Source organism: Halichoerus grypus, chromosome 7 (genome assembly GCF_964656455.1).
Source record: "Halichoerus grypus chromosome 7, mHalGry1.hap1.1, whole genome shotgun sequence".
Classification (NCBI taxonomy): domain Eukaryota; kingdom Metazoa; phylum Chordata; class Mammalia; order Carnivora; family Phocidae; genus Halichoerus; species Halichoerus grypus.
Genome location: NC_135718.1, coordinates 26,102,561 through 26,119,495, shown reverse-complemented (window position 1 = coordinate 26,119,495; position 16,935 = coordinate 26,102,561). Strand labels below are relative to the sequence as shown.

Below are 16,935 nucleotides of genomic sequence, written 5' to 3'. Positions count from 1 at the left end.
AATATAATAATAGTAAGTATTATTATTATTAGGTATATGTTCTCCAGGGAATTCCCAGGGCCTAGAAAAATCCCTGGCACTTCCAGGCTCTTGTTAAGTATTTGTCAACTGACCCATCGACCTCCAATAGACTACTTCACTTCTTTAAGCCTTCGTTCCCTTATTAATAGAAGAGGGAGTACAATGCCTATTTTGCTTGGTAGTTTTAAGCGTCAGATATGTGGGGGAAAGTATTAAGGACATCGGGAAATTGCCCCACAGTGAACCTTTGCAGTTCCCTGCTCACTTCCATTAGACAGAAGGAGCAGACTGATAAACCCTCCCTTTCCTCCCAGGTAAAAAGAGCTACGGGTGAAAAAGCTCAGGAAGAGGTGGTCCCACTACGCAGCGGCATCATCGCCCTTTTAAGAAGCGCGGAACTCTCCTCCCACCCTAGTGTTTATTGTACCGAAGTAAGTGCAAGTCACGTGAGGCTCTCGGGTCTGCCCCGCCTTGAAGAGGCGGAGCCTCAGCTTGGGGACCAATAGCGGGAGCAGCCTCCGGAACAGCCCCAACTCCAGACAGGCGAAAAGGGGAGGAGCCGGGAGCCTCAGCCGCTGTAACAGCACTTCCGGACAATACGCCCCGCCCTTATCCTCCCCCTCCCCTCCCTGTCGGTCTTGGTCTCCAGTGCCTGGTGGGCCGAACCAGCGGGTGCTGATTAAAGGCGCCGCCGTTGCGCTGCCGCTTTCTCCTCCCGTCCCCCTCCCGGTCTCCCCGCCCCCTTCCCGTGTAGCGGGACCGGCCTTGATGTAGGGACACCACCCTCCGCCTGTCTCCGCTCTAGCTCAAGAGTCCGGCTCACCGCAACCCCCTGCCCGCCTGCATCCCCACCGTGCCAGCCGCACTCTGCTCGGAGCCCATTGTATCCCCTCGCCTCCGGCTGCAGACTCGGAGGCCAGGCGGTGGCGGGAAGATCGGGGACCCCTGTGCGCCCCTCCAGCCGGTCCCATGAGCCGGGGCCCCGGCCCCTCCCCCTCCCGCCCTCCTTCCAACGGCGAGGTAGCGGCGAGGGCGCCCTTCCCTCCCTGCTGAGGTGGAGGGGGCCGACTGACCGGCAGCAGGGACTCACCCCTGCCCCAGCCCCAGCGGCGCCCCCCCCCCGCGCCCCCTTCCCGGGGGGAGAACCGGAGCCCTAGCGAGCAGAGGCAGGAAAAGAACTGCCCGGCGCGCATATCATTTTTATTATCGAGATTATTATTAAAAGGGGGCGGGGAGCCCAGAATGCGGGGGAGGGGGCTAGAGACGCAGCTATTTTTATTAAACAGATTATTCCTGAAATAATAATAATACGCGCAAGATGGCTGAAGGTGGCCCTGATGAGAGTGTTGGTTTTTTTTTTTTCTTTTTTTTGATCTGAGGATAAAGCTCTGAGGCGACTGCCGCTGCGGAGACCCTGCCCGAAGTGCCCTCCCCTCAGTTGTGAAGCTTCGGGCGGACAAACGGACCCACAGACAGAGCGACTGGCGTGGGCCCGCCCCGGACGCGTCGCCTGGGCAGCAGCCGGGGGCCGCCGGCGCTCGCCTTTCTGCCGACTTCTTCCAATTCTAATCTTTTTTTATTTTTTGGAAAGGACCGGGGTGGGTGGAGCAGAGGTGGAGAGAAATCGGGACTTGGCATTTTCTCCTCTCTCTCTCCTAATTTGAGGGAGGCCGCCAGCCCTCCCCTTAAAAAAAAAAATCCCACCGAGAGAGAGCGAGAGAGCGCGAGAGAGAAAGCCCGCTGCAGGACCCTCGAGCGAGCGCGCCTGGACCCCTGGCCACCGCGGCCGCCGCCAGGAGCCCAAGATGGCTGGGCTCTGAGGGAGGCAGCCTGGCCCGGCTGGCTCGGCCCGGCCCCGCCGCCGCAGGCTGGCTCCGACCGCAGCCCCGAGCCTTCCAGGCCGGAGCAGAGGCCGAGAAGAAAAGAAAGTGGGGGGGAGGGAGGCCGGGGTGGCGAAGGGGGAGGGCCGGGGCGGGGGGGGAGGGGAGGGCCGGGAGCCGAGCCTCCTGTTCATTAGCAGTTGAGAAAAATTCCTTTCTAGTTTGATCAATCCTTGTTTTCCTCGGCAGAGCCGAGGCGCCCGCCCAGCGCGGAGACCGAGAGCGGGGTCTCTCTGCGGCGGGGGCGCCGGGCCTCGGGGAAGCGCAGAAGTCGCGAAGAGGGGGTCAGGCCGGAGCACCGCCGGGGCTTCTCCCTCCCTTTCTGGTTGGCTTTTTTTTTTTTTTTCCACTTCTCTCCCTCCCCCTTCCGTTTCTATTTGTGAAGGGAGGAGGAAGGCAGAGGCGGGCTGGTGTCTCTGGCCGGGGACTGGAATTTCATCTGAATGACTGCCCCTGCGCGCACGCAGCGCCCCGGAGTCGGCCCGCCTGCGCCCCGCAGCCCGCACCCGCACCCGGCCGGCCAGCCGGGGGGCGCCTGCGCCGCGGCCCGGGAACCGCCAGCTCGCCTCGCCCGCCCGCTCCCGGTCTAGCCGCCCTCGGCGCGGCAGCTCTCGCTTCCCCGGCTTCTCGGACCCCGGACGAGGCGAGTGAGGTGCTGCGCGGGCGAGCCCGGAGGGAGCCCCATCGCCGCCGCCGCCGTCGCCGGAGGAAGTGTGCGGCTCCCGGGCTCTGGCCGCTGCGGGGCGCGCCCCAATGTCAGCCGCGAAGCCGGGCGCAGGCCGCGGGCCGCCGCTGGCCTAGCCGCGCGGACGGGGGCGGGGTGGGGGGGGCGGCCTCATATGGAATTTGGACCCCGGCGCTCCCCTCCAGGGCTGGAGTCCCGGCCGCGGCCCTGGCGCAGTCCGCCGCCTCCCGCTAGGCGCTCGGGAGGAGGAGGAGGAGACGCAGCCGGCTGCGCGCGCGGCGGGAGGACCGAGGCTCCCTCCTCTGGGGGGCAGGCGCGCGGAAGGCGCTGGTGACTGAGCGACTGTCGGGGCTGCCTGGGGCCGGAGCTCGGGGCTCGGCGGGCCTGCAGCTGCACGGGACGGACCCCCAGAGTTGGGCAGTTGGGGAGGCCTGCCCGGGCCCCCTGCCCGCGGCCGCCATGGCGGAGAATTGGAAGAACTGCTTTGAGGAGGAGCTCATCTGCCCCATCTGCCTGCATGTCTTCGTGGAGCCGGTGCAATTGCCGTGCAAACACAACTTCTGCCGGGGCTGCATCGGCGAGGCGTGGGCCAAGGACAGCGGCCTGGTGCGCTGCCCGGAGTGCAACCAGGCCTACAACCAGAAGCCGGGCCTGGAGAAGAACCTGAAGCTCACCAACATCGTGGAGAAGTTCAACGCCCTGCACGTGGAGAAGCCGCCGGCGGCGCTGCACTGCGTGTTCTGCCGCCGCGGCCCCCCGCTGCCCGCGCAGAAGGTCTGCCTGCGCTGCGAGGCGCCCTGCTGCCAGTCCCACGTGCAGACGCACCTGCAGCAGCCCTCCACCGCCCGCGGGCACCTCCTGGTGGAGGCGGACGACGTGCGGGCCTGGAGCTGCCCCCAGCACAACGCCTACCGCCTCTACCACTGTGAGGCCGAGCAGGTGGCCGTGTGCCAGTACTGCTGCTACTACAGCGGCGCGCATCAGGGACACTCGGTGTGCGACGTGGAGATCCGGAGGAATGAGATCCGGGCAAGTACCCTGCACACACACACGCACGCGCTCCCTGCCGCCGGGGGGCCACCCCTCCAGACAGGCCAACTCTGGTGACATCAGGCCAGAGGCCCCCTTCCAAACTCTTCTACCCTGAAAGTTTAGGGGCGAGGTCCTGGGAAGAAGGGTCCCCCGCTACGTGACACATTCCTGCACCTGTGCTCATAGGCTCCATCTCTTGAGTCATTTACAGAATTGAGGTGAGGGGTAGAGTTCGGGTGTTGCTTTTCTGTTCTGCTCCGCAGCTCCCTTCCCCGGCCTTGTTTCTGTAGGCCCTATGGGAAGTCACCAAGGCAGTGACCCAGGTCCTGCTTCTCCAGCTGCTGTTTATGTAATGAGTGTCCTGGTGCCGCTGCTGCGGCTGACATGATCCATGATGCTGGCATACCAATGAGGAAGTAAACAAAAGCAGCCATGTTCGTTTCAAGCCCTATTGGAAACACACTGGGGGGGGGGGTGCGGCGGAGGGGAGCTTCCGGAGGGAGAACAGAACTCTGGTATCTATCTGGACCAGGCCTGGACAGCCAGCCGCACCAGTGAGCAGTGTCTCGGCCATTCTGATTATTCCCAGTAGCCCACTCTCCATGTGTGAGAATCACCGCCCTCTGCGTGCCTCTGTATGTTGCCTGCGTCCGCATGAACAAACCTTAAAGTATGTGTCTTCATCACCCTGAGCCCTTTTCTCCCAGCCCAGCCCTCTATCACAGCCCTCCCACATTTGGGGAGGGGAAGTGGAAGACGGAAAAAGAATCCTGTGGGTTTAAGGTTGAGCTGCCTTGCAATCTGGTTTCAGGCAGCTGGCTCCCCTGGGCTGCCGGCGGGGTGATTACAGAACCGCATCCCCTCCCATTGTATACACCCAGTGGCAGCAGCCAATGTCAAGACCGCCTTCCCCCTCAGGCCCCTGGGCCTGGCTGTGGAGCTGGACTGAGGCAATACTTCCGTCCCCTTCAGTGGAGGGGGCTCCTCCTAGGTCCCTCCCTGGTCCCCTGGCTTTCAGGGTTGAGTCATACCAGAAGGAAGGGGTTGGCCTGAGACTGAGCCATCTCGAAGCCCCAGCTTGGAGCCTGGGTGTGATATCATGGGGGTGAGGTTGGGCTTTGGTTGGACTGGGAGTGTTTAATGGGTGGGGGCCCCTGGAGGCTAGTCGAGGCCAGTGGGGAGCTTGGGTATGAGGAAGCTCTGAGCAGGGGACGGTTGTGGACGGGGCCTGTTTCCTGTGGGGGGGACCAGTCAGAATGAGTCACTGTTTAGCAATTAAAAAAACATACACATACAACTAACAAAAGGCAGGAGGGCCACCACAGGCCGAGGGCAGGGATAACAAATAAAATTTGCTGTATAATTAGTTTCCAATCGGATGGGCTAGCTCTGGGTTTTTGAACCAGGACAGGACCTCTGGTTTCTTAAAGGAAGTGGAGGGGATGGAGAGAGGGGCCATTCTCTCCCCTCCCCTGGAGTTGAGAAACAGAGGCCCAGGGGAAGCAGATGAGCCCCTGGTGTCCACCCCCAACTCAGGGCAGGCAGAGCCCAGACTTTTCTCAGTACTGGGAAGCTGCTGCTATTAAGAAAGATGGAAAGGCCGGGGAAGGAGGGGAAAGCGCAGGGGCAGGAGGAAGGAGCGCCGTCCAGTTCTCTGTCCTGGGATTGACAGCGGAAAGTGACAGGAAGGGAAAGACTGAGATGTGGCTGAAAGGACCCGGGGAGGGGGCAGCAGCCAGGGTGATGAGTGAATGTGTGCCTGCACCCACGCTTCTGCTCTTAACTGTGTCTGAGTGCTAGGGGTGCTCTTCATTTGGGTGCGGAGAAAACACAATTGTGCCTGGTTCGGTAGTAGGAGGGGATCTTTAGATATGTGTCTGTGTTTCCAAGGGCTCTGAGGCTGCTTTGCCCTTAAATGCACCTGTCTCTCGTCTGTACAGTTGGGGACTGGGGGGTGGGGAGGTGGTTTGCCCATGCATGCGGAGTATATTCTGGGGTTTCCACCAGCAGGTCCCTGATCCTGGCTCATGGAAGGAACTGGATGGGAAGGAAGCGCTGAACTTTGTCAGCAGCTGCGTGCATGCATGTGTGTGCCTGTGTGTGTGTGTGTGTGTGTTCATGTGTTCATTTTTGCTCCTGGTGTGGGCAGGCTTACAAATAGTGGGGTTGCTTCAGGGCCAGATGTGCAATTCTGTGCGCTCAGCATCTGTGCCCAGCAGCCTGAGTCTTATCCCCCTCCCAGCGCCCCCTCCCCAGCCCTCCGGATTCTCTCTGGTGACCCAGGGCACTGGAGTTGGAAACCCTTCAATAGGCCAGCGCCACTCACTGTGAGTTGGACTTATTGAATGTGGAGGAAGAGGGGCCTCACCCTCAGGGGAGGGGAAGAGCTGTGGGGAACCTGAATGGAAGAACCCATTGCGTTGCCTGTCCTCCAGCCAGGGGGAGGGGCCTTTCCCTGGGCCTCTTTTTCCCTTGCCTGAGGGCCTCTGCTGATGCCATGGATGTCACGGAGAGCAACAGAATTCTCCCGGATGTAGGAGCAGATACATGGAGAACTGCCCTTAAAATACAGCCCCTCTTCTTGTGCTTCCTCTTCTCTCCTGCCGAGGTGGGGGTGGGGGGCTGCTGAAATGCCCTATTGGCTATAAATAGGAAACTGATCAATCTCTCCCTAGTGGCCCTAGTCCCATACTCAAAAGCATGGGCCAGTCGTCTGGACTAGGGGCCCAGCAAGAAAGCAAGCCGGGCTTCTCTCCAGCCTGGAGGATAGCAGGGAACCCAGAGACAGGCCAGCCAACTCGGTTGCCCCACTCTGTCCTTGGGAAGCCAGTGTGTAGGCCCCATTGCCCTGAAGCCTTATCCACTGGGTAGGCCCCAAAGACTACTCTTCGGGACAGGCCTAGACCCCAGATACATTCTTTGGGGCCATAAGAGGCTAACTTCCCCAAATTGGGATATCCAGGTAGGTTTGAGCCTGGCAGCTGTAGGTGGTGAAACCCTCTTCTAGCCCCCTGGTTTAGGGGTTCATCTGAGCAACAGGGAACTGGGGTAAGCTGGGAGCATCCCTACCTCATAACCATCTTTAACATGGAAAGAAAATGCAAGATAAGGCCTAGTTATATGTATGAGGAGCTATTCAGGGTGTGTGTGTGTGTGTGTGTGTGTGTGTGTGTGTTCAGGTCATAGTTGTGCACCTGTGTCATTCCTAGGACCCCAGATCAAGGCTGGAAATGTTGCCAGAACCCTTTTCCTCACATTCTTGTAGGTTTAGTGTTGAGAGATGTTCTCTGGAAAGGGGGGTGGGGATCCCACTGATCAGGCCAAGGTTATGCTGCTCACATTGCCCCTGGTTGGAAGGCTTGCACTGGGACCCCGGAGGGGATCTGATGTCTCGGGGCCCAACGTATCTCTGGGTGGGCTGTGGGAGTGCGGGCTGCCCTGGCCCAGCTGACTGAGGCAGCACCAGGCTCCGCCGCCCCTCTTCCCCCAACCATACTCCTGACCTCTCAGGTGGGGTGGTAGCTGGGGTGTGTGTGAGGTGCCCCTTCCTTATCCTGAGTCTGCAGGGAAGGTGGGCCCTGGGCCCCAGGCAGAGGGGAGTCTCAAGCAGAGGCCCAGCCCCCACCTCCAGCCCAGGATCCCGCTGACACAGCCAGGCGCCTGTCACGCACGCCCTATCGATTACTCGGCCTCCTGCAGCTCGGGGTGGCTGTGCGTCCGTGTCTGTCTGCAGGTGCGTGTGCGCACTTGAGTGGAACCCGCGTGTCTGGTTGTGTCTCTCAGCATGTGACTCATTTTCTCTATCTCCCACGTGGATCTCTGCGAAGGCACCGTGTGAGTGACTGCCTTGATTGTGTAGCTGTGTCGGGCGTTGCTGCGGGGTCAGGAAGGCGTGCGAGTGTGCGTCTCTGAGAGGCGGGTGACCGCGTGGCCTGCTTGCCGCAGCCCTGTGATTGGAACTTGAGTGGGTGTGCGTGACCGTCAGCACCATGTTGCTAGCATGTGGCTGCCTGCTCGGGCTCTGAGTCTTGTGTGACTTTCCCAACTGGTGGGGGTGTCGCGGAGGGGCTGAAACGATGGAATTCCCCTTGGGGTGAGCTCGCCGCCCGTGGCAGGTGTTGGAGGCAGAGGGCCAGGCGGATCCTGTGGGGCTGTGTTGGACGCAGTGTGGGTGGGCACAGGCAGAAGGTGGGCCCAGCTTGGGCCCCTGCCCTGGACAGAGCAGGCAGGCCTGGCTGGCCTCATCCCTGGCTCTGGGAAAGCCTTCCTTCCCGGCTGGCCTGGCATTCAAGCCCAGACAAAGGGGGGCTTTCTCTCTCGCCTCTTTGTTCTGCCGCCCCAGAGCACTGCTCTCTGCATGGCAAAAGCTAATTCCACTCTGCAGCTGGGAACCCTTCTCTGGGGTCTGCCGGGGCTTGTCTCCGAGCTGCCGCTGCTCTCCTCGCCCTGGCTCCTGCCCTACAGCCTCTTCTCTCTGCGTCTCTGGTTGCCTCTGGCCCGGGGGTCCACAGGGTAGCCTGAGGCAGGGGCTGAGGCCTGGAAAGGGGTGTCTGGAAGAAACTGCTCTGAGACCAGGGGAGAGTGCTGTGGCCCAGGGAGAGAGGAGGCCAGCGTACTCCTGGGACGAGGGCTTCGGGGAGAGAGTCGGGGGGCAGGTGTGGAAGCTGGGAGGAGGTCAGGATGGGGTAGCTCTGAGCAGGGGCTGCGGCCCGAGCTGGAGCTGGAATGAGGGCCCTCCGGGCAGGGGCCTGAGCAGAGAGGTGTGTAGCAGCCCAGCTCCCTCTTCTTGCCCCCCTACCTCTCCCCGCCGCCACCACAACCCCAGGGCTGCCAGGTCCAGCCCTGGCCCTGTTTGAAAACCTCAGGCCTGCCTCTGGCCCAACCCCTGGGGCCCTGTTCCCTCCTGACCTTGCTTCTCTTCAAGGTTGACTTGAGGGTTTTATTATTATTATTTATTAACTTTTATGCAGCCTGGAGGCCCCATGGCCTCAGCCGTCTGCCCAGTCCAGTCTGGCGTCAAAAATGCCAACTGGGCCTGGCCAGTTAGACTCCAGAGGGATGTGAGGCTTTCCTGGGGCAGGAACGTAAGGGGCTATAAGTGCCCTCTTTCTGAGTCGGGAGGGGCATCAGAGGGAGCAGCTCAAGGCAGAGTCTGGATGTTTGGGGCCTGCTCCTCATCCCCGCCAGGTGTGATGGGATGGGAATGGAGTGCCCCCGAGCCTTTTTGATGCTTTTGCCCTCACAGGCCCAGGAGCAGACCACAAGAGGCCTAAGTCCTAAGGGCCAGGGCCAGGGCCAGCAGTGAGCAGGTCCCATCAGGGCCAGGGGCTGCTGAGTGGAGCCGGGCCTCAGATTGTTCGTTGTCCTTCCTGCCGGAGGCCTGCTCCCTCCAGCGCTGCTGGTCTAGCCCACGGTTCCCCGCTCTGCTCTGCTCTTGCGCCTGCCCCCTTGAGGTGCGCCACACTCCAGGTGACTCACTTCGGGCTGGGAGCGTTTGTAAAGTGCCCCCACCCCCACCCCCTGCACTGAGAGCCCATACTCTGAAACAAGCTGGAAAATCTGGTCCTATCTCAGCTGTTTTTCCCAGGTGGGCAGTGGGGCCTCGGCTCTCGGCAATTCCCTGGACGTTGGGACGGAACGAGGCTGCTGGTAGCGGGGCAGGGGGGTGTCAGTCTTGCTTCCTCTCTCCCATCTCCCAGCTTCTCAGTATCCCGATTCAGTCATTTGGTGGAATTGAGGTGAGGGCTAAGGAAGAGACAGCAAGTAAATATTCCCGTCCCTTCCCCCAATTTCCCAGTGCCTGAGGTAACAGTGATGTCCCCCCACCCCCCTGCCTCCCCCAGCTTTTGTCTGTGGCAGGATTAAGATCATCTGGCCTCAAGGGAGGGCAGTTCCTGCAAGGGTGAGCTGACCAGCATGGGCCCCTGGGCCCCCCTCCCAGCCCTCCATGAAGACTGGCAACCCTTGGCTGGTTTCCTTCCCATTTCTGCCCCTTCCCCTACCTACCCCTGCAGCAGAGACAGGAGCTCAATGTCCTCTGAGCTGGGGGGAGGGGAAGTGAAACCCAGCCACCTGCTAGAGAGTGCAGCCATTGCCTTTGCCGGGCCTGGACTGGGCTCCCAACCCAGAGGGCTCTGGGCATGCAAGGTCCCAGAGTATAAGTACTGCCAGGAAAGGCTCTGAGAAAAGCCTAGAAGAAGAGGCACAGGGCTGAGCTCCACCCCCTAGGACTGGATGGAAGGTAACTCCTTTGGCTCTTCCCTGAGGAGTCAGCCATGAATTCCTTGAAGGGGTTCCAGGTGGGCGGGAGAGGGGCTTCCCACTGCTCTGGAGGGTGGGAGTGCAACAGCCCCCATTCCAGGCCCCGGGGGACTTGGTCTGGGTACCTACCTGGGGCTGCCTCTTTCCTGCCCCTCATCTGGAACTCAGCCCCAGGTGCATCGCTAATCGGACACTGATGGGTTTGGTCATAAGAAGTAGCTAGGCAGGGAGACCATGGTTCGCAGATGTTTGGGGAGGGGGCTGGGCTTGCAGGTATTCTGAGCACTGGAAAGACAAGAGTGGCCTGGACTCTGAGACACATCTGGAGGGGTGTGCCCTGTTCTCTGAGTAGCCAGAAGGCAACAGTTTGAGGGCCAATTGTTACAGGCCCTAATGTTCCTGAAGGGGAGTCCTGGTGACCTTGCCTTTATGGCAGGCCTCTCCTAATTGTCTGGGGCCCTCAGGGGGCCCAGCCTTCACCGTGTAGGGGGCAGGATGCAAGTATATGTGTAGCTGTGTGCAACAGTGTGCGTGAGGGGGGCCCGGGCCCAGTGGCAGTGCGGGCTTGGGTGTGTTCTGGGCAGTGCCGCAGGGTGCTGGGGGCAGCTTCATAGACACGGAGGATGCGGGACTGCCCAGCCGTTGTTTCCCTGCAGGCTCTGACTCTCAGGCTGACAGCAGACCCCTGTGCATGTTGGACTGGTGTGGGGACCTGCTGGAAGGACAAAGCGCTGGGGGCAGGGCAAGGTCTCCTGGGGCTGGTTCTTAGAGGTCCTGTCCTAGGTCAGGGGTCAAGTTGTTGGAGCGGGGGCGGGGGCGGTGTACCCCTGGCTTCTCCAGCTTAGAACCTGAGAGCCTTAACGCACCACCTCCTCCTGTCCCCAGGGTCCTGATTTTTGTTTCCAGGGCAGCCACCAGCTCACAACGAGGTCGCCAAACTCTCTTACTGGCCTTGGTTTCCCCCGAACATAAAATGGGCTAGAGGAGCGAGGAAGGGATGGGTGCCGCTTGTCTCTAGGAAACCAGTTGGGTCTGGGTGAAGAGTGGGGGGGTCATAGGTCAAACTTGAGGGTCACTGTGAGGCCCACACAGAGGAAGGAAAAGAACCACTCCCTGTGGACACTTACTGTGAGCCAGGTTCTGTGCCACCTGCTTTGCAAACCTTATATTGTAGGCAAAACCATCGCTTTATTCAGTCAACTGGTTCTGCATCTGTAGGGTGCTGGGGCCTCTGTGTGGCCTGGCTGGGGAGGGAGGTGGGAAAAGACAGCAGCAAAACCCTATTTTCAGCAGGCTTGGAGCTTTGCAGGGAGACCAGAATGCACTTCACGAGGCGGACTACAGAATAGTGTTGTCCTGTAGGTCTCTCTGTGATGAGGCTCAGGTTTGTACCTGTGGTGTGCGGTACGTCAGCCCCTGGCTCCAGGTCGCTAGTGAGCACCCGAAACAGGCTGGCACACCTGAAGAACTGATGTTTGACTGAATTTATTGTCATTCGCTTCAACTTAAATAGCCACCTGTGGCTCGCGGCTGCCGTACTGCGCGGCACAGCGACGGGGGGGTTACAGTGTGACAGGCCCCCGCCCGACAAGGACGGGGAGGGCCCTGCGCAAACGTCGAGCGTGGACCGTGGAAAGTTGCCTAGGTCGTGGGGCCTTAAGTTGTGCCTTGAGGGATGGCCAGAGGGAGGACGGGGGCACTGTGGGCATCGTGTCAGCAGCGTGCAGGGAGTCTGGATGTGCACGGGGCACTGGGGACAGGATAGCAGCCCACCTGGCTGGGCGAGTCAAGTTGTCAGAAAGCCTTCGTGGCCAGAGTATTGGAAGGAGGGAGTCATTGAGGGCTCTTGAGCGGGAAGAGACCATGTTTGAAGAGGCATGTCTGGTGAGGGAGGATGACAGGATGGATGGAACAGCCAGGATGGGCAGGGCTGGGAGAGGAGGGCTTGTGGAGACAGGAGATTAGGGGCTGAGAAGAGCAGCTTGGTTCAGCACCTTCCACCAAACTGGCCTTGGTTCTTAGGAGAGCCAGAGTCTCCCTTCCACCTGGGTCCACCTGAGAGTCTGAGACGCCTAGCAAGGACTTTAGAGGCCTAGCTCTCAGCGTCGAGAACAAAGGAAGGGGTAGCTGCCCTCGATGCCCCCAAATGCAGGTAAGGCAAGTATAGGGTGAGATCTATGGACTAGGCAGAGGGCCTATATGACCTTGGAAGGCTGTTTGTCCCTCTGCATCTTAGGGTACTCATCTCTAAGATGGAGCTCCCCAGAGAGAGGCGGCATGCCTTGTATGAGACAGACCCTGCCGCCTGATCACCTAGGTTTGTATCCCAACTCTGACATGTACTAGCTGTGTGACTTTGGACGAATTGCTTAATCTCTCTAGTTTCCTCTTCTCTGAAATGAGGATAATAATAGTACTTAACTCATAGCATTACTGGGGTGATTAGATAAGTCTATACAGGAAAAGCACTTAGAACAGGGGCTGGCCTGACCCTGCCCTCAGAAAGCTCATGGTTTAGATATGTGTGGGCAGCTATTCCAGGCTTTCTGTTCCTGGGAACAGGCTGGCCAGACAGCTGTCACCAGGCCCCTGGGATTGCGTGGGGGCCAGAAGGGTTTAGATGGCAGAAATTTAGGCCATCTGAGTCAAAGAATCTATAGGGTGAGTCTGTTCTTAGAGGGAAGGGTGGTGCTCACCCATCCTTGGTAGGGGATAGAGCTGCAGCCCCCTCTGACGCCCCTTCCCCACCTGTCCCCGCAGAAGATGCTGATGAAGCAACAGGACCGTCTGGAGGAGCGAGAGCAGGATATTGAGGACCAGCTGTACAAACTTGAGTCGGACAAGCGCCTGGTGGAGGTAGCTAAGCCCAAGCCCATGGTATGGGGCGGGGAGGCTTGGGTGCAGGGCCTCGGGCTGGTTCCTTATTTGGGCTAGGACCTGTTCTGTGGTCAACTCTGTGCCAGAATCCCGTGGTCAGTTATTTAGTGAACTGTCGGTGGCTGAGCCCCCACTGGTGGCAGGGGTAGCCGGCCCAGAGCCCCGTGCTACCAGCAGGGAATGAGCAGGTCGGACCTTGCCCTCAGGAGCCGTGGGCAGCCTGGGGGGTGGGCGTCCCAGACTCTACCTTCCAGGCTATGAGAGCGGGGGAGCGGCAGCCAGAGGTCCCCGGGGCTCACCTCCCGCCCGCTCTCACCCCCGGGCCTGCAGGAGAAGGTGAGCCAGCTGAAGGAGGAGGTGCGGCTGCAGTATGAAAAGCTGCACCAGCTGCTGGATGAGGACCTGCGGCAGACGGTGGAGGTCCTGGACAAGGCCCAGGCCAAGTTCTGCAGCGAGAACGCAGCGCAGGCGCTGCACCTCGGGGAGCGCATGCAGGAGGCCAAGAAGCTGCTGGGCTCCCTACAGCTCCTCTTTGACAAGACGGAAGATGTCAGCTTCATGAAGGTGGGCTGGGACCGGGACCGGCTGGTGGGACCGGGGGTCATTCCTAAACTGGAGCCTGCCCTCCTTGGCTCCCCAGTGAATTGCCCCCAGCAGTAGGCTCGCAGGGTTTTGGAGCCAGCCTGCATGGCTTCAGAACCCTCCCACCCCGCGCTTTCTAGCCTTGTGAGCTTGGGAGCGAGTCATGGATGTGCCCTATGCCGGAGTTCCCTCACTAATAAAATGGGGGGCATAATACAGATCTACCTACTATCCTTTATCCACAGTGCCAATTTTTTTTTTTTAAGATTTTATTTATTTATTTGACAGATAGAGAGCACAAGTAGGCAGAGCAGCAGGCAGAGGGAGAGGGAGAAGCAGGCCCCCCGCCGAGCAGGGAGCCGGATGTGGGGCTCGATCCCAGGACCCTGGGATCATGACCTGAGCCGAAGGCAGCCGCCTAACCGACTGAGCCACCCAGGCGCCCTGACGGTGCCAAATTTTGTAAAAGTCTCTGAAAACTGGTAGGAAAAATTCTGACAACTCATTTAACAGAAAAAATTGACCTGAACTCATGTTGGCAATTTATGGTCTTTATTTATCTGGCTTGATACAAGTATTCAAACATTTTGCTGCAGGAACATTGATGTATCGGATGATGGATACAATACATAATATATAATACAGGCACCATATTCCCCTTCTAAAATCCAACAAATTCCAAATTCCAAAACACAGTTGGCCCCAAGGATTTCGGATAAAAGACTGAGTGCCTCTAACATCTTCCTCCTAGGATATTGTGTAGATAAAATGATGGATGTGTAGAAAGCACTTTAGTGTTTGTCACATAGTAAGCGCTCAATAAATGTTAGCTATTCTTATCTTCTAGAAATGGAGACACTCCCTCCCCCCTTGCCACACTTTGGCTGGAATCAGATGGTCAGCCCTGCCTGGGGAGAAGGAGGATGGGGCAGCTCTCCCATGTTGCCTTTCCCACTGACTAACCCTTTTCTCTCCCCCTAGAACACCAAGTCTGTGAAAATCCTAATGGACAGGTGAGCAGCTGGCCACTGGCCCCCAGGGGAACACATCTGGGGGAGGGCAGGGAGGGCCAGGCCCACCGGGGGGGGAGGTAGGGCAGGCTCACCCGTGATACCTCCTCACAGCAGATGCCCCGTCCACTGCCCCCAGGACCCAGACCTGCACGGGCAGCAGCCTTTCTCCCCCTAAGATCGGCCACCTGAACTCCAAGCTCTTCCTGAATGAGGTGGCCAAGAAGGAGAAGCAGCTGCGGAAGATGCTAGAAGGTGAGGGTGGTATCCTCAACGGAAAGGAGAGAGCCCTTTGGGCAGGGAGGAACGCCAGAGCCTTCTCTCTGAGACGCAGCATGGCCTAGTCAGATAGTCTTTTCTTCTTATCCTGGCTTTGCCACTTCTAGCTATTGGACCTTGGGAAAAGCCATATTACCTCCCTAAACTTCAGTTTCTTCAGCTGTAAAATGGGAATAATAGTACTATCTACCTGCTAATGGAGTAGGCAGCATTGAGTAAGACCGTGCATGATGTAATGAGCTTGGGCCTGTAGATAGAAAGCGGGGAGAGGAGGCCTGGGTTGCTTGGGTTGGGAGCTTTGGCGACTTTTGCCCCAAACTCTCCACAGGCCCCTTCAGCACACCGGTGCCCTTCCTGCAGAGCGTCCCCCTGTACCCTTGTGGCGTGAGCAGCTCTGGGGCGGAGAAGCGCAAGCACTCAACGGCCTTCCCGGAGGCCAGTTTCCTAGAGACGTCGTCAGGCCCTGTGGGCAGCCAATATGGGGCAGCGGGCACAGCCAGCGGCGAGGGCCAGTCAGGGCAGCCCCTGGGGCCCTGCAGCTCCACGCAGCACTTGGTGGCCCTGCCGGGCGGCGCCCAACCAGTGCACTCAAGTCCTGTGTTCCCCCCATCACAGTATCCCAATGGCTCCGCCACCCAGCAGCCCATGCTCCCCCAGTATGGCGGCCGCAAGATTCTCGTCTGTTCTGTGGACAACTGTTACTGTTCTTCCGTGGCCAACCACGGTGGCCACCAGCCCTACCCCCGCTCCGGCCACTTTCCCTGGACAGTGCCCTCGCAGGAGTACTCACACCCGCTCCCGCCCACACCCTCCGTCCCCCAGTCCCTTCCTGGCCTGGCGGTCAGAGACTGGCTCGACGCCTCCCAGCAGCCTGGCCACCAGGATTTCTACAGGGTGTATGGGCAGCCGTCCACCAAACACTACGTGACGAGCTAACGCCACGCAGGCAGTGGGGGCACTGGGGGATCTTCCCCCCCAGCCCCCCAGTGGCTCGGGAATTATGCATCCAGAGACCTGCCCTTCTACCTTCCTGTCTTCCCTCCCTTCCTCCTTCATCTCCCCCCAAGTCTTTTCCTTTTGGATTTTGTTTTGTTTTGGGCTTTGTTTTTGATTTTTTTTCTTTTTTTTTTTTTTTTTATGAATCTCCTGGACGCAGACGTGACAGTGAGAGCTGGCCCGGGCTGCAGGTGGCCCTGAGTTGGGAAAACGTCTACTTCAAGGCATTGAGCTCTCTCTCTGTCTCTCCTTTTTTTTTCCACTCCTTCCCCTTCCAACCCCCGTGGCTGGAAGGAGCCTCAGCTTCCCCTAAAGCCTTGGGGGATCCGGGGGATCCAGCCCTCCTCACCTAGCCCTGGGAGGAAGGACCAGTGGTGCCCACTGGCCCGCTTCTCCTCTTGTTTTTCTTTTGGGCAGTTTGATCACTGACTAAGAAATGACCTGTAGATTGTGGGGCTTTTTTTTTTTTTTTTTTCTTTAAACCAAGAATGATTTCTCCTACTTCCTTCTTCTCAACATCCTCCCAGATGGAGTTCAAAGGCCACTTCTCAAGCAGCTTTTGGCACCTTCAGCCTCAGAGTGGAATCTTAAAGACAGGAACCCCATGTCCAGGAAAGGGGAAAAGGAACTTTGCCAATGATAGTGACCACAGCAAAAGCAAATAATAATAATATTAATAATAATAAAGAGAAATAAAAGAAATAATAAAATAAAAAACCATAGCACAGCCCTTGTTGAGGTCAGTGGGGGAGGAGTGGCTGCCCCGAGTTGGGTCCTTGCCTGGATTTTGACACAGCAACTTCCTGTAGTGAGCACTTTGTATGAATCGTGGACTTCCTGTTCTCAAGGCGCAGGTATTTATTCTGTAATCTGTCTAGAGCACACACCGAAATCCAACCTTCTAATAAACATAATGGCGCAGTCCCACTCCCTGCCTCGCCTCTTACCCCTCACTCCCCCAGGCCCAGGGTCTTCAGGTGTTGGTACAAGAAAGGGCACTGAGGGATGGAAGCTGCTGCCTTCCTTGCCTTGGTTCTGTGCTCCGTCTAGACTGTTCCAGGCCCGTGAATGTCAGTTCGTCAGGCACTAACTCCATCTCCTCTCAGCCTTGGGTTCATTTGACAAATATTTGCTGAGCGAGGGCCTCCCAGGCCCAGCCCCCTGCTTCATAGGTCCTGGCATCTCTTTGAGGTTCTGCCAGCATGTTCTTAGCTAGGACAGACAAAGGAAGAAATACCTTTCTGTGAGTCTTGCAAAATTACCTCCTTCAGTCCACAAATATTTATTGAGCACATGCTAAGTGCCAGGCACT

The 16,935-nt window shown here is 58.6% G+C and overlaps 1 protein-coding gene across 3 annotated transcripts; it reads left to right on the top strand.

Annotated features, from left to right (window-relative positions):
- Positions 1–2,008: 2,008 nt before the first annotated feature.
- TRIM8 (tripartite motif containing 8) lies at positions 2,009–16,550 on the top strand. 3 transcript variants are annotated; one of them, XM_036086704.2, is made up of 6 exons: positions 2,012–3,615; positions 12,640–12,735; positions 13,087–13,320; positions 14,320–14,351; positions 14,488–14,603; positions 14,956–15,764. In XM_036086704.2, exons 1-6 carry the CDS (start codon positions 3,046–3,048, stop codon positions 15,561–15,563), a joined length of 1,656 nt encoding a protein of 551 aa, XP_035942597.1. In that variant the 5' UTR covers positions 2,012–3,045; the 3' UTR covers positions 15,564–15,764. The 3 variants fall into 3 exon arrangements, with proteins under 3 accessions (XP_077933308.1, XP_035942597.1, XP_077933309.1); XM_078077182.1 differs by lacking the exon at positions 14,488–14,603 and having other exon boundaries at positions 2,009–3,615; positions 14,956–16,550; XM_078077183.1 differs by lacking the exons at positions 2,012–3,615; positions 14,488–14,603 and adding an exon at positions 4,653–4,723 and having other exon boundaries at positions 14,956–16,550.
- The last annotated feature ends 385 nt before the right edge of the window (positions 16,551–16,935 follow it).

Coding starts and splice junctions, on each gene's coding strand:
- TRIM8 (XM_078077182.1), top strand. CDS start 3,046: ATGGCGGAGAATTGGAAGAACTGCTTTGAGGAGGAGCTCATCTGCCCC. Junction 13,321..14,319: donor AAGATGTCAGCTTCATGAAG/GTGGGCTGGGAC, acceptor CTCTCCCCCTAG/AACACCAAGTCTGTGAAAAT. Junction 14,352..14,955: donor GTGAAAATCCTAATGGACAG/GTGAGCAGCTGG, acceptor AACTCTCCACAG/GCCCCTTCAGCACACCGGTG.